This window comes from Anopheles moucheti, chromosome 2 (genome assembly GCF_943734755.1).
Source record: "Anopheles moucheti chromosome 2, idAnoMoucSN_F20_07, whole genome shotgun sequence".
Taxonomy (NCBI): Eukaryota; Metazoa; Arthropoda; class Insecta; order Diptera; family Culicidae; genus Anopheles; species Anopheles moucheti.
The window spans coordinates 88,040,625-88,064,165 of NC_069140.1; the positions used below are offsets into that span (position 1 = coordinate 88,040,625).

A 23,541-nucleotide genomic window follows, 5' to 3' on the forward strand; every position below is an offset into this window, starting at 1 on the left:
AGTCACCGCCCAGCTTCAACCCAGCTTCCAAACACCATTGTTCGTCGGTTGAATGGGAAAATGCATTGTTCGTGCGGTGCATGCTTTAAAAATGTATGTAACCACATTTTTCCTCGCAACAGTGTTGAAGCTTTCCGTTTTCTTTCCGTTTTTACTTGGCTGGCAAAGCTCCTTTCTTTCACCACACAAACCACCAACCGTTGCGATAGTCTCCTCGAACATTTTCCAGTCTCGAAAAAAGCAACACGTCAACAACCAAACACTACTGCTTTCTTCATTCTTACGCAAATTGTGCAATTTTATTGCGCAACTCGTCAGGTGGCAAATGAACCACCGAAATCAATCACTAGCAAAGGGATAAGCGGCCGAACGAGTTTTCGCCGAACGTTGTTTCATCCATATAGAACGCTCCGGACTGGGTACCCCGGTATGGTAATTGGATGTGCTTCCAGCTTTTCAATTTCCCGATCAATCCACGCCCGGTAGGTGGTCAGATTGGTGAACAGATGCGGCGCATGATTGATGTCGGTGGACCAGGTCAGGAGGCCTTGGACGGTGCGCAAGATTTTGCCATCATTCTGCAGCATTTCACAAATCAGTGGTGATCCGCTAAAATCCTGTACAACAAATAGAAGAAAAGAATTGACTATTACTTATTATACAAATATAAAAGTTACCCATCTATACATGATTTTTATCTCTTCTCGACCCGCTCGATGAGTTGCACTTACTGAGTTAACTTTACTGTAATGCGACAAATTATGCGCCATGCTCAATTGATTGGAACCAAACCGGAAAATCTCATCCATAAAATCTTTTCAGCTCACTAAAAACTCGATCCTGGACAGACAGTCCTGCAACTAGCCAACATTTTGACAGTAAACTTTTGATAACAACGTTCAACATAAACAGCTTATCAACTTTTATCAACTTTTGATAACAACATAAATAATATTAAAATATATTTAATCCTTCATGAATCATTGCATAAATTTGTTTAAAATTACAATTCTAAATGCCCTTTATGTTTATCCGGGTGTCTGTTTATCCGTGCTACTAGGAAATGACAGCTTTAAACGCTATCTGACAGATCAATTAGAAATGTCACAAGGGAGTCACGGCCATAAAAATAAAATTTTACTGTTGTTTGAATTCTGAAAGACGGGTGGGCTCATATTGTTGTTATGGATCCATAATTATAGTATGCATACGTAAACAAGAGTAAATGTCATTTTTATCCGTGTTGTTCGATAATTCGGGCATAGTCGTGTTTTAAAGAGCCCGGATAAACGGAACTGTAGTACACTTTGTTTAATTTATAAGTAAATTTAAGTTGTTAGCAATTTCAAACCCAAAATAACAACAATGCAAACTGTATCGCCAAGGTGATTTATATCCCTACAAACGCGCTGACCTCCAACACGCTTGAATTGACCGCCTCGTCACCTGCAATTGCCCTTTTTATCAAACAAATTTCCGTGCACCCTTTTTTCCCGAACCCAGCTGAGCATTCGAACAACTCGAAACCACATTCGTGAGGATAAGAAAACCTCAAATGTCGAAATTTGTCTTCCCTTTGCTTCGAGCTCCTGCGTACCAAAACCACAATGGGTACAATCAGCACCATCGAAACGAACCAAAAAAGCTCCAACCCGAAACAAACCCCGGAAAATCCTTTGCGCAAACGTTTCCTCCACAGCACCTGCTCCGCTTGGCCGTAGATGGTTGGGCACCATCGCCAAGCAACAGTCCGCCACCACTGTCAACGGTCCGGTAGGATTCGGTCCGACACTTACCACATCTATGCTACGGTTTTTGGCCGCACCGTAGCCAGCGCACAGATTGCCATCGTGCTGCAGATACTCCCGATGCTCCGGTCGACACTCGGTGGCCGGAAAAATGCTAATATTTGTCGTAACGTAATTAGTGCCATCGTTGCGGAGCATGAAGCCGTTCGCGCCAGTGCTGCCGGTTGCCGGTTGCGGTGCCGCTGTACTGCTGCAGTGTTGTACCGAACATGTGCCCGATGCACCCGATGACCGAGAGCCCGTTGCAACCGGAAATTGGAAAGTGAACGTTAATGTATGTGTGTGTGTATGTACATAGGAAGGAGAAACCATGGTGAGAAACCGAGAAAGATAGACGGTGCTAATTGAATAAACGACGTTCTTTCGATGAAATTATTTAATTCAGATTTTAGTCAAACACGATGCAAACAAAACCAAAGAAATTGCTCACCAATCCCCGGTGTGAACGATTTCTCATTATAATGCCAAACGTGGCTATTTGCTTCCACTAACGTTTTTTTTCCGGCTGAGAACAAAAAGATAAGATAGCTTTCCTATTACCTACTCAACGGGGTAATCCTTAATGAACTAGATAAAATTTATTTGCACAAGAGAATAATTGTCGTCAAACACGCTTTCGAGATCATTATATCCTTTTGCTTGGCAAATCATTATTCCACTATAGATCTTTGGTAGTGCAACCAAGTATAGGTTGAACATCGATTATCCGGGATCTACTAAACAGATGGACGGATTATCCGTGTGTTTTGAAAATTGTGACTTTAGCTTTTGTAAGAACTGTCAACATGCTTACAATGCGACAAATAAGGTTTACTTTAGAGAGTTCATCATATCAATATCGGTTGGAAGTGTTTAACATTATTACTAAAAAATTAAATAACATCAAATTCTAATGTATTATTCTTGATGAGGTAGTCCCGGAGATACCTGATGCCTGGACAGTGGTCCTCAAGCAAGTTAGTCATATTTCCTTAGTTAGTATAAGTATAAGTTTATATGATAAATTGAGTTATTTGAAGAGCCGTGCTTAAATTGAAGTGTTTCTGATACCTATTTGTATTAGATACAAAATATTCGAGTTCAACTGACAATGTTTCAATGAATTCTGGATTCTTTCCAATTTAAACTGAAATATGTAGATCTAGAATCATTTGCATTTCCTGGATCTTATGCAATGGCATTCAAAGCATTCTCAAATCACGAAAGATTTCAGTCGAGCAGTAGCCTGGATAATCGACGTCCTATTACTAGACACGGGTTGCTACTACGATTAAGCAAAGACGAAGAAGACTTCATATTCAAATTGTAATGTAGGAAAAGAAATTTAAAACAATCTACATGAGCTTGTTCTGTTCCAAGACAGCGTCACGTCTTTACCATATCCCTTATTGACTTACGTAATATACCCCCAGCATAACCTTACAACTTTAATAAACTTTACACTAATTTCTTAATGCCATTAATATGCGCGCCTTGGAACAGGAAACTAAAATAAAAGCCATCAAAACCAGATATTCCCTGCAAAAGCAAGCCAATGCCAACATCTTCATCTCATTACGCGTCCATTCCCGAACCCGCAACCCCCGGGGCCCTAATTGCAAAGTCAAACGAAAGCCCACCGTAAAACGGTGAAACGTTAAATTTCAAAACCCGAAAAACAAACGAAACAAAACGCAAAACTTTCCCGTCAGCTCAGCTTTCCCATCGTGCTGGTTAAATGTCTTCCTCCGAAGACGTTACTTACGCGTGTGTATTCGGCTGCCGTAAGGACACGGTGTAGCAGGAGCTTTCGGGTAGTTCCGGTGCGGAGTAGGCAGCAGCAGCCGTACGCTCTATAATTGATGATAAGCAAATAGACGCCGGTGTCCGTTTCTGCTGTGCTGGGAAAAGTTGCGTCCGGGCAAGATTTGGTGTGCCTCCGTTCCGCACACTAACCGTCCAGGCACGAAGCCCACCTGTCGTCGAGCCTTGAGGTCTGATCGGGTCCGGTGCTGGCGTGGGTTGCGCAGCGTGGAATGGTGCGGGCACCAGTAGTAACAAAGCCTGCAAATGGTTAATAATTTATTTTATTCCACCCCGTATCATTCATCGGCAGTGCTACAATTTGTGTGCTTTCTCATCGTAAGCCCTATCTGCCAGAGTGTGTGTTCATCTGGAAAACGGTTTTTTTTGGGGGAGGGGGGGCGAAAAACGATGATGATCCGAATGAGAGGATGGTGCTGGGATGCTACCATCCAATATTCATTAGTAAAAGCAGACAGTGAGCAACATTCAGCAGTGCATCCGCAACCAGATGGTAGCCACCGCTGCTGCTGCTGCAACGTTCGAGTTGTACGTTTCAATTAATTTCATCTTTCACTTTCCGGAGCGGAAATGAAAGAACTCTGCACAGGAACGAGCATCCGTGGAACGCCTTTCATCCTCCTGGAACGCCACGTTTGCCGCACATGCCGCACGACATCGGCACCCCCGAAGAATGTTGCCGGGTGTTTATTGATATTGCACTTCCGTTAACAACTTGTCATCACACCGAGCGCTGCCGGTGTCTCTAGACCACACACATGCACTTGAGTTTTGTTGCAACGGTTGTGGTACAAGCATCATCGCATCGCTCCGGTCCTTGCAAAATAAAACCGGAAGTGGGTAGAGATTGCCAGCAACAATCTCTGATCGTCTGATCACGAAGCAACTGGGATTGCATGTCAGCCAAAGCTGTCACTGTCAAGGCGTGTCAACACGATACGGTAACAGATTCCAGGCATCGTGTTGCCCGTTCCCGCACGTCACAAAACGCAACCAGTGCCCAACATCAAAAGGATCCCACATTGCGCACAAGGAAAATGGCATGCCCCATTCAAAAAGAAACAATCATTTGTCAACCAGGCTCGAACCAAAGCCGGAGATGTTTGCCGAGACGGAGAAGTTTTTTAAACTCCGCACCTAACAATCGTCCCCAGCTGCTGCTGCTGCTACTGCTGCTCTGTACGATAATGTCCTTTCAAACCATCGCATCACTTCAACTTCCCACTCGGATGGCAGGGATGTGTATGTGGTCCCCGCCAACGAAAGGGAAAAGGGCACACAGCCCGATGGAACCGAACTGTCCCCGTTGACAACTACATTCTGTATCACTTTGTATACGCATTGTTACCTACAACATTGTTCTCGAGCCGCTCGAAAGTGGTGGCGAATTTCTCCGGCAGCATTATCCTGCCCACTGCCCACCGCTCGTCGCCGGCCCGCTGCACCGCATCACCACCGTCCACCGGAGCCGCGCCACTCCAGACGACCAGTTCTTCCGGCTTCTTGCTGAAAATTTAATTACAATTCCATGAATGTATAGCTGCTGTTGCTGCTGGTAAATAAATGTAGTATGTGAAATAAATCTGATTGGCTAAACGAGGGCTGCGTGGCTTTGTATGGCAGAACGTGTACCGAACCGAACGTTGGAATCGAAAATGGTTAGCAATGCAAATGGTAGACGAATGGATTAAGTGAAGGTGTGTACGTTCGGTATGGATCGGTACGCTAGCTATGCATGCTATGCAAACATACATTATTTATCGTACCAATATGGTACGGACCGGGACCGTGTATGTGTGTAATTACAAGATTATGCCATGTTCTTTTATTGTGGGCGAACGAAGCGGATCATTGACATGATTTTAATCGAGCAAGTCTGGGAAGGTTTTTCAAAAGGTGCCTAACATTCTTTACCTATCTCGGTTTTTAGAGCTTGTTGAAAGTGTTAAGCAATAGGCACAACAAATATGATTACTTTATACGTTAGAATATGGAATAGATCGACTTTCTGTGTTTAATTTTTTTTTTTCAATATTTAATTGATATTATTATATTATTATATTTATTATTAGATTTATTAGATTATAGATTAGATAAGATATTATTAGATTTATCAGAAAAAAAAGAAATTAATTAAACTATGCAAAAGAAAACCTAAAGATACATCAATCAACTTTAATAGCAAATAGCGTTTCCACTAGATCAACTATGCATCCAGAAGAAACATACTGGATCCGATTGCGCCTGAAAGGTAGGCTAAACGCACTACATGCACATCCTTTTCGTTTATACTGCTACATCGGTGTACCTTTCATTAGCACTTCAAACGCATCCTCGTCTGCGTTAGTGGTAAGCGGTAATGAACGTTTTACTGTGGGTTCATTTATTTGCACATAATTACTAGTCTGCTGATTGTCTGCACTTGCTTTGCCTGGTTGTAATGAAACTAAGCACAGGAAAGGATTAAACAATTCCATGAACGATCCCTATAGATTCCGTTGGCAGTATGCGATACATGTCTTCAAATATTTACTCAAAGAAAATCTTGAGCAAAAAAAACCGCAGAACGCATTTTTCCAATACACAAAACTTTCACGCTGTACTCAATTTTAAAAGAAAAAGAAAACCTTATTAACCCAAAACCCAGTGACGAAGAAAAATCATCATCCATAAACCTTTTTCCAAATACTTGATTTTAATCCAAATACTTTCAATTTTTCCATGATGAAAACCCATGGCAATGGATGCTGATTACGAAGCGGGTGACGTGAGCTGCGAACACTCATTTTTCGTTTCCCACGAACTCACCAAAAACCCATCAATCCAACGGTTGAGCAAAAATACGCGTCACGGTAAACCTAAATCACACAATCCAAACCCGACTCGAGGCGCAAACCGACCGGATGGAAACGCATCAGTGCGAAGAATCATTCCGACGAATGAAGCCCCAGCCCCGCTGGAACAACAACACCAACCGGGCTGAGCAAAGGGAGAAACAAAAATGGAAAAAATAAACAGAACGATGTGCGATAAGGACTTAGCGCAATCATTATTCATCTCTCTATCTCTGCCGGAGCGTACTAATGAGTAACGAGCTCGCAACGAGGAAACGGGAAACCCTAGAGCCACGGCTGATCCCGGCTCAAGGTACGAGTGCGGGGCCCAAAATGAAGACAAAAGACTACTAAATCGTAAGTAGCGAACGCGCGGTACCCGCGTTCTGGGGCGAGGTGCAGCTGGCGCGGCAAAACATCACCAAAACTGCGCGTCTAATCAGAAAAAGGATTTCCAGCACTCGTCCCGCGACTGTTCTCGTCTCGTGAAAAAACTCATTTCCTGACAGCGCCAACCGAAACCGGCCGGCATCACTCCGGTTTCGTTCCGGTTGCCAGGAAGAAATGAAGGAAACGAATCCTTCAGCCAGACCGCTAAGCTGGTACGGATAAATTCTGTGTGCTGGTCGCATTTCGGCGTGGTACCACGTTGAGCGGGTTTTTTTCTTTCTCCCCGCCCCCCCGGTCGAGTGATGAAAGCGCGACGAGCACGAATGAAGCGCGCCGCGCTGTCGAAAATGGCCGTAGCAAATGGGTAAGGTTAGGTTAGGGAAACAAGTATATTACTTTTAATCAATCATTAGTAAAAGCAGCTTTCATTTGTCTTCGGTTCGAACTGGTTAGGCTGGCAGGCAGGCTGGTTGGTTCTGTCTGCATCCTACTGCCACATGGTGCGGCGTGCGCGCGCCAAAACGCGTCGCCATAACCTCACTTTGTGGCGCTCCCCCGTCCAAACCACGTGTTCGCTTTAAGCGACCGATGGCGGCGGTACGGTTTCGTTTTGGGGGAGGGGTTGGGGGGCAAAACATTCAACGACACAAAAGCGTTACAACACGGAACAAAGCAAGCAAAGCAAACAAACAACAAAGTCAACCACATGAAGGATACCGACCGCATCCAATACTACGCAAACCGAACTACGCCTGCCGCCACCGAAACCTCCAAATCCTCCATTTTCCCTTCGGGGAAGTGAGACTTTCGGGAAATGAGAAGAAAAATGATGGATATAAATTTTCCTTTTAGCGAAAAACCATTGTAACCAAACAAATGAAAATAAACATTTTCCCTCTCGATCACCACCACCCCGTTGCCTAGACGCTTGCCATGGGGAAATGAGTCACTGACTCGGCCGGTGGCTAAACACAAATAGCAATGAAGAGAGTTTCTTTGGTATTTTTTTGTTACTGTATCCTCTTTTGCTTTCCATCACCACTATTACTCTTAAGGCTACTGCCTGACGGCTGACAGATTTGCACCGGACACCGGGTACCCCGGCGGTACCGTGACGGCAAGATACGCAGAAAGGATACCATTTTTCTTGCCAATATCACACAACGCCACACACACACAATCGCCGCAAAACAACGCCACGAGACAGAATCCAGAGCCGGAAAAAAGCCGGACGCGGATGTGCGGTTTGTGTATCTTGGGGTTTAGTTGGATGCGATTCTGTCACACGGTACATTCATTTTGGAGCAACCGAACAAGCGACTCGGGCCATGGACAGCTGTGTCTGGGCCCTTGTGTCTTTTGTGCTTCCGTGTAATTAATGCGTGTAAGCGGTGTTTGATGCGGTACGTGGACACTGTTTTGCTAGACCATGCACACAAGAACGATCTATTGGACCTATTACTCGTGCTTGATGAGGTGCATCAGGGGGCGGTACAGATAAACTGTGTTATCTTCTGTACATAATCCGTCTTCCTGCATAGGAGGAGTGTAACATTTTCATTCTAATTGGGGAATATTAAAATAGACATACTTTAGATAGGTATTTTTTCGATGCTAGATAGAAATTTGATGGTTTCTTCCTTGTAACTTCACTGTTTAGAGGTTGGAGAAGTCAAACAAAGATTGACTCCATTGCTGCACGGGAGTACCTTAAGATAGCGTCCTAATTCCTGGGATCATATTTGCGTTACACTGCGTTACAAGCTCAGAATATGTACCCAATCATTTCTCTCGACGAATACCACCTATCACTTATTTAAGCATCCCTATTCTATCGACCTTGTTGCTTGACCTTGACCTTGTATAGACCTTGTTAACTGAGTTTCTCTCGTTAAAGTCCTGGACTTCGTGATCCTCGTGTAGCCTTCACGTACCATATGGATGTTTTTGTTAACAGAGCTCTTAAAAGAATCTTGCAATCTTAATATGTTTTTCATTAAGTTCCAGCGATCTTTGGTAACTTCCTTATGTTTGATAATTTTTTAAAGTTCATTGCTTCAGCTAATATTTAGTTCTAGATCAGCTCTGCTTCTAGATCTACGTCTAGGATAATTTATTAATCGGAGTTATCGATAATGCGTCATTGAATAGATCGTATCGAATATAATATCAAAAGATAGATCATATTGAGCGTTTGCAGAGTTATTTTATAAATGTTGTCACCTGCAAGATCCTTGGAGATAGCTTACGCGTACACCCTTGTTAACAGCAAAGGATGTCAGCTCTAGAGTTCCGTTGTGGTTTTATGCAATTCTCCTTCGTCGAGACCCTCTGTTTCAATTGTATTGATTGATTTGATTGTAACTGAACGTAGATAGATCCTCTACTGGGTGGAATTCTTGCTCCGAAATCCTCGTTTTGACTAATGAGCTTAGTCGTTTCTTTAAAACCCATCAACTGATACTAATGAGATACACGAAATTGAAATTCAAGTTGTCTTCCCTATATCCCCTTCAAGTATCACAGGAATTTCCAAACATTTTTTTTAACAACTCTGCTGCATTCAGACATGTTTCATATTAACTTTAAAGAAGCTCCAGGGATCTACTCTCCGCAAAAAAAACTTACAAACTACTTCTGCGGGCAGAAAAAAACGACCTTCTTCATTATAAAAGAAGAAATAGCAGAACATCGCATTAGTGCAAGCAAACTCTCGTAAACATTTATGAAAATCGTACCATTCCGCCATAAAAAATCAAGAGATACTGCGAAAAAACCACATCACAGCATCTTGTGCGATCCTTTCGCGTGCCCCGCCAAAGTGACTTTTATTGCCACTACGTCCAAACTCCATATTAGAGACACAGACCGTGCTGTAGTAGGGAAGTTTACCACCTGTATGTGTGTGTTTTTTTTTTCTCAGAACACATTCACAAAAACGCGGTAAAGGGGACAGGAAAAAAACAACCCACAACCGAAGAAAACACACCACCCATAACAGGGCGCCCCGCACCTAACGAAACGCATTCCGCGTCCGATGTACTGCATTGTGCAGCCGGCAAACGAACTAACTTCCTCGATTACATGCTATAATTAAAAAAGTTTCCCGGGCCCTTCATCACCGTTTGAAAAGTTTAACCCACTCAGGAAGCGGAGTTCGTCTTTGTTTTACTACTGCTGGGGTTTTTTTTGTTTCTTGGCTTGTCCTGGCACCCCGTCCTCTTGATTTCTTAACTTGCATCCAGGGCACCTGCAATCTTCCTGGACCACAAACAGCGCCCCCCAAAAAAAAACAACGAAAACACACACAAATTCCACCTCTCCACAAAGCAAAAAAGCTCACAATTGCAATTGCTCGAATCGTTCGGTGGAATACAGGCACAATGTAACGCTTTTAAGTGTAACTTAATTGCATGTGCAACAACATTCCGTTTGTTGCTCTTTGTGCGCGCTTGATTTGATTTCCACGGTAAACGGTTGTTACTAACGAACTGCGCTGCGAATGTTGCACGGAAACATTTTGCTTTCCTTTTTGCAGCTCATCCATTCCACCCTAATGATAATTCACAATTCACAAGAATTTTAATATTAAACCGTAAATACAATCATTGCATCATCGTCCAATAAATTGCATACCACACATTCGAAAACAACTGTAACGATACACTCTCCCGTGTGTCGTAGCGGTTTGATTGTTTTAATACGCATTCCGCATGGGCAATCTACGACAGCTCCCGGTGACGGATGGCGCTGTTGGTAAGGTTTGGGAAAAATCACCACCATCGGTCGGTCGTTTGCCTGTTTCAATTTATTATCTCCAATATCCTCGGCTACGAAACGGTCAGCATTCGGAATGTCCCGTCGTCAAGCAATGTCCAAAGCTCGGTCTTTGGCAACATCCAACCTTTCCGTCGTGTACGAGTGGTCCGTGCAAATCACGTCACGCATACGGTTGGTAGATACAGCATCCACACCGTGCCAGCAGCTAAAACCCCGGTGCCTTGGCGTAATCATTTCGAGAGTCATCGACCATGTGCTTTCGGGGTTGCAACCATGCTGCGTTGCTACGTTCCGGAACAACAACCCAAAAAAAAACACTACGCCTGGGAACCATGTTTCGTACCAATGTCCATTTCCATTGTGTGTCCTGAGCTCGTCCTTTATTGCTCTCCTTTTTGCCGTGCCCAACAGGGTCCCTTCGGGGGGGGACTAACGGGGCCAGTGTCCATTTCATTATGTACGATTATGTGGTTTTAAAACGCGTCCCGCCAACCATCGACCGTAACAGAACGTTTCCTGGGTTTTCTGGGACGGTGTCTTACTCACACGGTAAGTGGTCGCTTCCGGACCGGACAGATTGCGAACGATTTGTAACACACGGGTTCAGCACTGGTCCCGCTGTACGTTCGCTCCAGTAATAATGCGGACCATATTTTCGTGGCGCACGGCTCGACCTGGCGAAACGGTAACCATTTTTGCAACCGACTTGCAACCAAACCAGTGTGTCGCAAGTGTCATTTATTTAAAATTCAAATTAATACTTTCATACCGCGGGTCCCCACGGCGGCGTGGAAAGGGGACCCAAATTGGACCGGACCCGAGCGGCGAACCCGTACCTTGAGAACGGGTGCACGGGTTGATCTCGATTTCGGAATTGTGTTTGCATATTGCTCTGTGCCGGAGTGGATCCGTTTTGGCCCTGTAAAAGCCCTACATCCCAGCATGTAAACATTTTACAAACGGAAATGCAATATGGCCGACCTCCGGAGCAGGTCAGAGTGCAATTTCGTTTAGTCTCCTGTTGCGCACCGTAACTTACGGACTCTCTTCTTTTACTCAAGTGAATAGTTAGATGTAGTAAGAGGTGATTTTTTTAAATATTACATTCAAAAGTTATAGCACTTTTACATAACATTAGAATTAATGTATGTAGCTTAGACCCTTCATTTCCATCGGGGTAAATCTGCAATTCTGACATCTATCGCTTTTGCATAATGTCAGTGCGTTTGCTGCACAGGGATGCAATAACGATTTAATTTCCCCCATTCCATCCATTCCAGTGCATTCGGAGACCAACGGTGCTGGTACGCGACCCTGCATACCGTTTAACATTGTTTGCGAAGAATTGTCCAGATTCCAGCTGGCGCACCAGTACCGAACTCCATCGTCAAATTGTCCAGAACACAACAAAAATCTGCTCGAATTGCTCGGCAGGATGATATTCGCTTCCGGGTCTCTCGTTGTAACGCTCGCTGCAATGCTTCCACAGCAACGACTACTGTACACTACTACAGCCACCAACCAACCGACCTAGTACCTACCATGGACCCCAGAGATACCTTCGCTCTTTCACCTGGAAACGATGATCCCAGCCGTAAGCCGGTACTTACTTTATAACGCATACTGCAGTTGTTAATATTAAACTCGGATGGATTAAAGCGCCAACGCAGACGGGATGCTTCGTTTCAATTAAACCGACCCGGTACAGCCACGGTGCCCGTACCCGATTGTTGGCAATTGAAATTTGCTGAAAGAAAAACAGGAAAACGGATGGATTAGTGGTGCGATGCCGGTAGGTTGGTGGAAAAGCGAAGAGAATTCTACTGCCTGGTGCAGATTGGTACATGATGGGAAGTATAAATGAGCATTCCAACTTGAAGGATTATAAAAAAAAATTAATGGACAAGGTTAACGATTTGTATCTTTCGGAATTTGGATTTAATGTTTATACCAGCTTTATACTTCAACGTAACAGAAATATGACAAAAATGGCGAATAATGAAAAAAAGCAAATATTTCCGAGTACTGTACTTATTATGCAAAAGCACAATAGACTTCATCATCAGTCGGATTAGATTACGAATAGAAGATTATTTACTGTATTTACACATATTTTACAGTGCGTGACATAATAATATGCAAACTTGTTAATTGAATTAAAAAAAATAAATTTGGGTTTTTTGCTAAACCTCGGATTTCTCTGCCAAACTTAATTATTTATTTATTTATTGTTAATTAAATTATTTATTTTAAAACATCTGAAGTTACTAGCAACAAAGCAACTAATTTACTTTACACAAAAATATTAATTAAATGTTTTAAAGTCTTACATATTTTAAGAATCTTTTCGCCAACTTTCCTGTACTTTTCTTTTGGTATTACAGTCTTTTCCCGAGTTACGCGAATAATGCATGCCAGAGCAATTCGCGTAACTCAAATTCCGTTTATAATATCGTTTATATTAAGTGTTCAAAGCTCGATTTCTTCTTTTTATGTGTAGAGTTATTATTAATTGATATTTTTACGTTATTTTTGACAATGAGGTTAAGATTTTACCAAAATTTATGTTTATAATATTAAAATTTTATGTATTTTTGGGAAAACCAGAAATTTGTCAAATAAAAAAAATCAATTCCACATACAAAATTACACGAACTGTCAAAATTTTAGAATTCGCGTATCTGGAATTAGCGTAACTCGGGAATCGACTGTATTTTAACAGCACTTCAATTTGTGAGACCTTATGTAATAACTGAACACGATCATGTATGTTTTGTAAAATAATATAGTAATTGCCAATTTCAACAGAATAATTGCCGAAATAAAAAAAAAAGTGGACAATAAAGGATGTTTAAATTTACAAAGCAATTTACATATTTTAAAAAAATCTGTTTTCCTTTCCATAAACTCCTAATTGTTTGTTCAAGAGCGATCAAACAACTACATTGTGCAACATTGTAACATTATATACAACAGAAACAAGTCTCTCTTTTTGCAGGGGAAATATAGAATCAGACAATAGCTTTATAATAATAACGTCTCATTAGAACGATAAATTGAAGCAAAAACGAGCCAATGACGAGCAAAAAGATTTACTTTTATGCCAATCATATACTGCCCGAACTGTGGGATACGTCCCAACTTTGTGCAGTAAAAAAGGGGAAAACCTTCATCGTATGGTACAATTACGCTACTACCTTCCATGAGTGACTTACATCGATCCCCTCGGTGTTGCAGGCCCTTGCCGGTCGGTCACGCTGGTCACGAACGCTGGCGGGTGAAGGTAAACCAGTCGTTCGCAGCCGAAACGATGATGTTTCCGACGGTTGCATCCCTTTGCTAATGGTGCTGGTAGATAATGACAGCGATCCCACCGGTGACCGATGAACCAGTGACGAGCCCGGCACGGTACTGTAACGGCGGTAAGCTGTGCCAAGTGACGATGCTACCACATTCTCCAGCGCCGCCGGATCGATCGAGCGGTTAAACTTCTTCTTCCGGCAGCAGTGTTCCCGGCAGGAGGTGTGGACTTTTCTACAACAAATTTTCGTACATAAAAAGGAAAAGGGAATCAGTGCGAGTGTTGTGACGGACGCAAACCAAGATGGTGAAGCTTTCCTATTAAACGAAAGGGAACAACAGCAATGACAGAATGGAAAAAAAATACCCACGAATACCCCCAGCAAGGGAACCATTCCATCATCATTAAACGCCCATAAATGGTTAATTGCACGCATTATCTCATCCTCGCCAGGCCCTGGTGGCGCTATCGCCGTTGAACCAGCGGCCAGCTTCGTTCCCGTTGACACTGGGCCCAACGTTGACTGCGTGGCACAACAACAGAGTTCCGACTGATCCAACCGAACGGCGCGTTCCAAGTGGCCCTCCGAGTCGTTTCCCATCGTTTGCCCAACTGCTTCTATTTAATTATCTAGCGTGTCGTGCCACATATTGACACTTGACTTCTCAGCGGCTTCTTCCACCGGTCGAAATGTGCGAACATGCTCAATTAGCAATCGCAGCACCGTCTGTCCTTGCAGCATTTAAACCGGTGCACCGTGGCAATGAACCAGGTCGGGATACCTGCGGGTTCCTTCCTCTTCTGGCAACCTGCTCCAACAAACACCAGCGAGATAATACGATGCAACCGCACCGCGTTATACTGATTGCGTACCACATGTTCCACATTATCACACCACTTTAGTGGCGCTGCCAAAGGAATGGACATTAAAATCAATATCAATTTTATCCCTGCCTTGCCAGAAGCGTGGACTCCAGAGACCACGAATTACAGCGCATGCTGTGGATTGGTGCTTGGGCGGTAGTAAACTTTAATGACGATCGGTTGTAATTGCTGATAAATACGCCAACAAAATGCAATCTACGGTGATCTTGAGTGCACTTGCACGGTAGAATGCTTAAGCTTGTTTACGTGTTGGTGGATGCTGCTGGAGGATGCATACCTGAAGTCCTTTTCTTATTAATAAATGTGCGAACGTGCCTAAGACGTCTAAAGCATAAAGTACATTTTAGTACTCTTGATTACACTGGTGGGAAAAAGTATAGAGGCAGAGTTCTTGTTACCCAATCAAATAACTATTTACATAACATTTACATGAATAACTATTAAGTCCAAATTCTTTGAAGAATTGAATTTCTGCAATAGATAAATGACAGAACTTCAAGGAATAACTAATCCCTAGTGATACTGAATACAGGGGTCGTCATATGCAAAAAAGGTTATTAAGCATGTCACCGACATGCTATATTTCGTATTGTCGCAAGAAAATGAATGAAAATTAGATGTCAGAAAGAAAACTCAACAGAAACCCGAAAAGAATTGCAAGATATTAGAGGAAATTCCAGAAACATAAATAGATAGATGTCAGAAAGAAAACTCAACAGAAACCCGAAAAGAATTGCAAGATATCAGAGGTAATTCTAGAAACATAAATAGATAGATGTTAAACTATGTTTCAACGTCATTTTTTAATGTTCCTGACGTTAATTGCTAGCATTAATATAAACCGAGTCACTATATTGGCCAAATCATCAAGAACGGCCTGAATTCGATAGGACCCAAGATTATTTATTAGTTAAAAGCCTGGAAGACTTCAACAAGTTGCAATGAGGTATTATCATGGTTTTAAGATTTGAACTACACAATATAAAACAATTGGACCGGAATTCAAAAAAGACAACATTCAGAAAGTGTCTTTATACTTATTTACTTTAGTATATGTATACTAAAGCTGGAAGAGAGTAGAATAAACAAATTGTTTTCTGGTTTGATTTTTAGGCTAACTTGCAATCCAAACCAAAGCTAAGCAAAACAAACATCAGAACACAAAACGTCAATAACTGTTCCCGCCATCATGCTAAATGAAGCGTAAGAATGACCCAATAAACGCATCCCTGACGCACACAATCAAGATAAAATCAATTTAAATTCGTGAACCATACGAGGAAATCAATTCCACAGTTCCTGCTAACCTTTGCTTTTAATTTTTGTCCAGTAAATAGACAGCAAATTTCACGAACAATCACACCACGGACGGACAACTGACCTTCATCAACGCCATTGAAACGGGATGTCGAAATGGAAGTTGCTGGCAATTGGCACCCACAGTATGAAAAAAAAAACACACAAATCCTTCCCGTAGCCTAATCAACCATAGATCAAACTGCACCGGAGTTTTATATGCTGGAGAAAATCACTTTCAAATTCATTCGAGCACGTTTGCCTGACAGCGATACGTCAAACGGATGGTCGGAACGCTTCGAAACGCCCATTTCTACCGGGCACCGAGCGCATATTGAACCATCCGTCGATCCCGGCCACTGATTGAATGGGTTTGATTTATTATGTATGAATTAATTAAATTGATATTTGAACAAAATCATCCAGCATGGCGGTATGGTATGGCGAACCACGGACCACGGCCCAGTGTGCGTGGGCTTCCGTCAAGCGACGGTACCTGAGCTGTAGAATGTAGAACACCGGATGGACCGAACATCAGGTGATATCAATGATGGTGTCGTGAACATGAATGCCATCCATCGTGCTGCTACGATAGCGTCAGGTCAGTCAGCTGTCCATGGACGGTAAAACAGCGATGTGATCGAACCCATCGAAACCGCTTTCAAGTTCGGACCGAGGATTGAATCCTTTCATCATATCAATCGAGAAACTGTCCGCCCAACATTACCGATGCACGTGAAATGGATTGCGTACACATTGGGAAAATGCCGTGGCCGTAAAATTGCTAAAGATGAACATTAATTATTCCGAATGACTCTTTGCGCGGTTTGTCATGCAAGCAAAAGGACTACTATTTTTTTATCTTTTTAGGAAGAATTCGACTTTTTTTTCTTTACACATTCTTACTCGGTCCGTTCCGTTTCTCAACTCACTCACAACAGCTAATGAGATTGGTTGTACAACATGCTTTTGTGGCAAAAAAAAACCACGTTCAACCGTGCGAGGACGGTTTTGCCACAGCTCCAACGATGCAACGGAACTCATTTATCCAGTCCGTCGCAATCCATCCTGACTGCAGCGTTACCTGGTACCGTGCTGGAACCCCAAACGTGGATGCGTTACCGTACGAGATTGTGAATTAAAGCGTGTGCATTAGCCGTAAGTGGCTCGTACTCCGGTGGTGTTCCATGTTTTAAGCTCTGCTCGACACAGTTGTTTTAACGCCAATGTACCGGCTAATCCACAGAAATTGTTACCATCAACGTTCGCTCCATGTAGAAGGTTATCATCGCTCCCTCACGCCTAACCAGCGTGGTTTAAAGATGCCTTTTCTATCTCGCTGATATGAAAAGCCCTGTCGTTTACAGGCTTGATAGTCCGGCGGAAGTCACACGAACAGGACTCCAACGCTGATGAATGATTGAGCTTTCATCGACCCCAGTGGGAGGTGACTGATGAAATGAGAAAATTTTCCAACAAGCATAAAACGCATCCAGACGGACGGTCCGGCCCAAAGCCGCTCGTACGCACACGGCAAGAGTTATGACATTTTGATGGTAATTTATGGGCGAGCTGCTGATGCGACCATGGCAGCAGAATGATAACATATTCTGTGAAAACCCATACCATGCCGATCATATTTGTGGGTTAAAGTAACTCAATAAATTTCACTTTTATTAATAAACTTTCACTTTCGAGAAGAAATCAAAAATATTCCTAAAATTACAAAGCACCTGCAATGCTTACTAAAGTGAAGAAAAAATAAGGCTAAAGCCATTATCGCTAACAAAGACGACATCGTCATCTCGCGAGCATGTTCAGCTTCGTTCGTGAGCTTTGTCGAACGTCAAACCAGCGGTGGCAATCCTTTAACACGACAATCGACAAACTTCCCGACAAGGTGAAATCATGCAGCTGCACGGGCACTACATCATCAACAAATCCCAAAGCCTTCTTGTACTGTCGCGGTTACAAAGCCTGAGATACAATTTGATTTACGCTAACCCTTCGATGCCGAAAGCGTTTCGCGAATATAGCGGGGAATATGTAGAATTCATGTGTTCGACCTGAAGTTACAATCACCGGCGGTAGATCTGGGATTCTTCTCACTTTTTGGAACTTGTGCAAAAGAAATTCTGTACGAGAAGATGTCTAAACTAACACAGTGAATGTTTCGTAAATGTGTCAGTGGAAAGCTTTGTGGAAAGTGTGTCAGTCAAGTAGGCTTTGAATAAATTTGAAAATTGAGAAATACATCTACATCTACATCATCTACAAATAGAATCTACAAATGGTTTCGACTCTGCCATTTGGACATCAAAATCCCCCAATGCTCGTATACATTTGTTTTGTTTGGGGTTTGAGTTCATATGGCGAATCTGGACCCATTTCTTGGTATCTAAATTATGTCCTATTTCGAGCAGCTTTTACAATATGACATTAATTTAGCTCGAAATATTGTTGTTTAATGCACACAATATCTCAATAGAAAACTCTTGAAATTTGGAAGGATTTCAGATCATTTTCGAGACATTTCTATTCAGCTTGCAAAGAGTCCAGATATTACTCCAACTTTGACACTTGAATTTTAGTACCTTTTTAAACAACCACCATCTTTAATGAAAATAATAATCAAATAAGGACTAAATAAGGAAATCTTCCCGTACTTTTAGTTTAACTAATTTATCAGGACAGGAAAAATATGGTCCTTGTCCTCTTACAGGTTAAACGCACACAAAACCATCCATCGCCTCAGACGAATGGAACGATGTGCACGTTTGAGAGCTAATGGATAAGAAATAATAATAATCAAACACCCATTAATTCCCTGCCAGCGCAAACAACAAGGCGTTCGCGTTATCGCACGCTCCAGCACAACATCGGAACGCACCCCGGTAGCACCCCCGTTTGTACAATGCGCAAGGATGTAAACTGCATCCTGGGCGCTTCCGTGTAGCGCGCATCCAGCATTACCGCCGGCTGCCAGCGGGTGCATAAATTTATGGACTTGTAAATCAACACGCGATCTCGCGTAAAGCACAATTAGCAGCCGGTCGGTCGATGTATATCCTGGCAGGCAGGCAGGCAGGCTGGGCAGGCAGGGCAGCAACGCTAAGCAATCAATTTATTAATTTCACAATCAAAGCAGCTACCATCTCGGCATGGGTCCCGGCATCTCGGTACAGCCCTTCGACCTGATGGCAAACCGATGGTGGGATGGTGGGCACAGGATTAGCTGCATTGATGACGCAATCAGGCAACGGTCAGGGGATGCATCTTAGAGTGGTGCACTGATCGGAAATGCAAACTGGAAATGGTCGGTTGCACGTGTCTCGACAAGCACCGGGAAAAGGGCCCGGGGGAAGGGCCCGGGCAGCATCATTTATTTGCTGCTTATTTGCTAACGTGACGATAAGAGGTACGACCGACCGGTGCATTAATGCGCTATAATTCAGCGTTCTGATGGGCTTAAGAAAGCTTCATCGATACGGCTGGGTAGTGTATTACAACGACTGTAATAATGCTTAATGTGTGTGGTGAATAAAAAAATTATACAAATGAGCTCAGGCGCATATAATAGAATTATTTGTGTTCTATTGTTGTAAAAAAATCATTAAACGGCAAATACAAAAAACTACAATAAACCACAAATGTTTCACGTTAGACGTTTCATGCAGCATTATTATGGAGCTTAAACGTCTTAGAAAAAATCAAACGTTTGACTTTTTTTTTATTATGGCATGATGATTGTAGGAACTTTTGACTCAGGTACTTTTATTAAAATCGGGAAAGAAATAGAACTCAAACCCGAATGAAGTATAATGTAAGCTTAAGTGGTAATATATAATGTAGATACAGGCAGTCCTCAAGATACGCCATTATAGCGGGCCGCTATAACCTGGGAAAATCCGCGTAACTCGAATTTCCGCGTAAGTTGAATCCTGGTGCAACTTCGTTTATTTTTCAAAGATGAATCAGGCGATTTTTAGTAAGAATACATTAAAATAAGATAAAAACAAATGTTTTATATGACAGAAAAAAGGTTATTTCCACTAAACTTTCATTGTTCTGCTTAAATTTTGTGCTATAAATCTGCTCAGCTGTCAAATTTCCAAAAACCGCGTATCTCGGGGTACTGCCTGTAATTTCAAGATTGAAAAACCAGAAAGCATTTAACTTTCTTTTTGAAGTCCTTTTGAAGAGATTTTAATGAAGATCTGCGATTTTACTTATTCAAAATACGGCAGTATGCATACCCGTTCCAGCCATAAACAGAAGATCTCTGTGGTCTGTGTAATTTATATCTACATCTTTGATAGTACACAGTCTCTGCAATATTTATTAAAAGCCAAAAGCCCCAACGCATATCAAACGTAAGTGATACAACGAACCCCATCTTCATGTAACATTCCGCATAGATAATTTAAATGGACCTCCATACAGGCAGCAATAGCTCTCCGGACCTTAGCCAACGGCATGGGCCAAATCTGTCAAAGGAAACTCAAGCAAATCCCCTTTCAAAATAGTCAAACCGCACCACGTACGCACCGGTATTGCCAGATGCTGATATATTAAACTATTCACACGGAACTCACACGGAACATTAACCGAACTGGGCTTAACCCTGCCAGAGGTTTCCCCCGGGTTCTTCGGTTTTTCCCTTAGCGCAATTCTCGACAACTTCCATCACCACGCACCGTACACCACAAGGACGCGCGTGCCGATCACGATTGTAGGTAGCATCAACCGACAATCCGAAACCGAAACCACCTCGAATAGCCAAACCGTTATACGTTACGAAGCCAAACCACCGGGCACTAGGCCCATCGGATTCGAAAGCCACCATCGCTACGGTCGCTCATTAGTGCGCGTTCGCGCCAATGGGGACGGCCGAAAAAGCGATGCTGACACTGTGTCCGTATTCTCCGAATAACTTACCTCTTCGGCTGGATGTAGTTGAGCGGGGATGGACTGGAACTGGCCAGCAGGTCCTTACACGAGTAAGTTTCACAGTCGCAGTGCTTCGTGGTCACGTTCAGCGTCGACGAGTTCGCCAGGCAAGTAATTAATTCCAGCTGCGGCGGTGGCTACCGGTTGCAATTGCCGATCCGCAATTCCCCGTGAGAGGCAACCATCCCGTTCATTAGCGCGTTTGCCAGTGGAACGCAGCAAAGGTGGAAGATGAAAACCGAGAACACAAAGAAATAAAATTCAATGGAAGGTAAAATGTTACAAAAAACGCAATTATTAGTATGACATTACGCACATATGTTCATCATAATAAGCATCATTACTACGAAGGTGGGACATTTGCAAAGGAATTCCCACTAAAGGACAGGAAGTCGGCTTGTTTTTGATAGTTTATTTACGTTCCTGTTTTCAATTGGACTTTTTCCCTACCAATCCAAACTCGAACTGACGTGCTTAAACGACGATGGCGGTGACAAAAAATTAGTTATTTTTACACACGATTACATCGCTCCAGAACGCACCACAATGCCACCTTTATTGAGACAAAAAAAAACCAGAGGAAACCCGATAATCGTTACCGCTAAAGATGACAATTTAATTTTCTACCAAACAGACAATGGATGCCCGAGGCGTGACACCCACCAGACGCAGTTGATCGACTGCATCCGGATGCATCCGGTGTGTCAACGGGGTTTTACATCACCGTACGTCACGTTACGCATGACGGGTAGATAATGAGACGAATGTCCCCAAACGGCGCAACGAAAGGGCACAGCAAACATGCAAAATCCTTTCAATCTCATTCTCAACCCCACGAACGTCACGATGCAAAACGAGTGAATGAAAGGCGAGCGAGCGAATAAAGCTTCCCGCATCACGTACATCGAACGGATGATTGAATGGTGGCAGCAAGCAAGACAAAAACAAAAAGCATTCCTCGTTAATGGGAAAAAAAGGAACAGCCTTGTTAAGGGATGCACCGTTTGCATTAATAATGTTCGTTAAATTTAACTTACAATACGAACGTATCCGCTACCAGACAGAACGTTCCGGGTCCCGTAGATAAAGCATGATTATACAAATAGTACCTATTTTTCATGAACTTTATTTCATGACCGAACGTTTACTGCCATCGATTGTACAGCCACCGTACCGGCAGGATGAAGCAGCTGTAGAGGAAGGAAGAAAATACCACGCCGTAAAACGGGTGCGCTAAACATAAAATGTCCTTCCGGACAGTGATAAATTGAAACATGAGGTGGTTAAGCATCTAAATGATTGGCTATTACCATGGATTTACAGGGACTTATGATGAGCATTTTTATGCGTAACCTGCTGAGAACCATTCCGGACTTCTTCATTCAAGTGCGCTGCGGATGGAATTTAGGTGCACGCAATCGTTTTCGTAACGATTTTATCAACGCTTAGTTGTGCTTTGTGAAAAGATCATTTATTAAATTAAGTATTTTCCACTACCACGTCCAGAGCTTGCTTCAATTCTTGCCACTACAAATCTCCACAAAATCTGCCACGAAATATTTCCTATTTACCACGCGTTTCCTAGCAACGGGGTTTGCACCACCGTGATCAATTCATTCAAAAAACCCATAATTATACCACTCTTCCCCGAGCGCCGTGTCAATCTCACCCTCCCCTCAAAAAACCCTCCAAAGGCCACTATCAAGTGGCACTGATTGTGTTGTCCTTTGCGAATAAGTAAACAACATTTGCAATTTAGCAACAGTAACCCGGGTTTAATAGACGAAACCACCTGGCACCGGCGAAAAATCAACGCCCGCGCGCCTGTGCAAATGGTTGCAATTTACGGTGCCGAAAACATATTTTCAATTTTCCAACCGACCTCCTCGCGGAATCGGCCGCCCACCTTCAAAAACCGGCTGGCACCAAATATAAATCCGGCTTGTTTGGGTGGCGGACCGTCGCAAACAACGATCGCGTGCGTGGTAACGGTAACGTTTGAACAAAACAATGCCACCTATGGAACTCATCCCGGAAGCGAGAACCGCCAATTGCTGTGGCGATCTTTCGCCAGATGAACCACGGGAACGGGTACGGTCGGGTGGAAAATCGGAAAAATCACTACCATAACCCGTCAGTTTCATTAGTGCACGTAGAAAACCCCCTAAAACAAACTCATGAATAAATAATTTACATTTTCCACCCCAAACTCGGCGCCGCTTCGCCGTTCCTTTCAATTGCAGCCGGTCATACACCATATTTCGCTGTGCAAGTCCACCTTATTATGCGCCGTTCGATACGGGGATTGGGCAAATTCGCAAGGAGGGGAAATGTTTCACAATGTTCAAACAATTTGCCAAAACTCGTGCCAGCAAGGCAAGTGACCGGCCACCCCGCGGAATAACCAGCATTCGCATCGACTTGCCGAGCTGGCTGGGTGGATGGGTGGATTAAAAATTGAAAGTACGCTCATAATAGAATTAAGCTATGGATG

General features: G+C 43.1%; 1 protein-coding gene across 1 annotated transcript in view; it reads right to left on the bottom strand.

The window, feature by feature from the left end:
* Positions 1-310: 310 nt before the first annotated feature.
* Positions 311-23,541, bottom strand: part of LOC128298374 (uncharacterized) — a 32,382-nt gene continuing 9,151 nt past the window's right edge. Inside the window, exons 2-8 of the mRNA XM_053034127.1 lie at positions 21,036-21,184; positions 13,831-14,149; positions 12,226-12,362; positions 4,964-5,117; positions 3,553-3,851; positions 1,797-1,998; positions 311-617 (exon numbers count right to left, since the gene is read on the bottom strand). Coding sequence (XP_052890087.1) covers positions 393-617; positions 1,797-1,998; positions 3,553-3,851; positions 4,964-5,117; positions 12,226-12,362; positions 13,831-14,149; positions 21,036-21,184 — 1,485 coding nt within the window. The 3' untranslated portion in view covers positions 311-392. The remainder of the gene's footprint in view (positions 618-1,796; positions 1,999-3,552; positions 3,852-4,963; positions 5,118-12,225; positions 12,363-13,830; positions 14,150-21,035; positions 21,185-23,541) is intronic.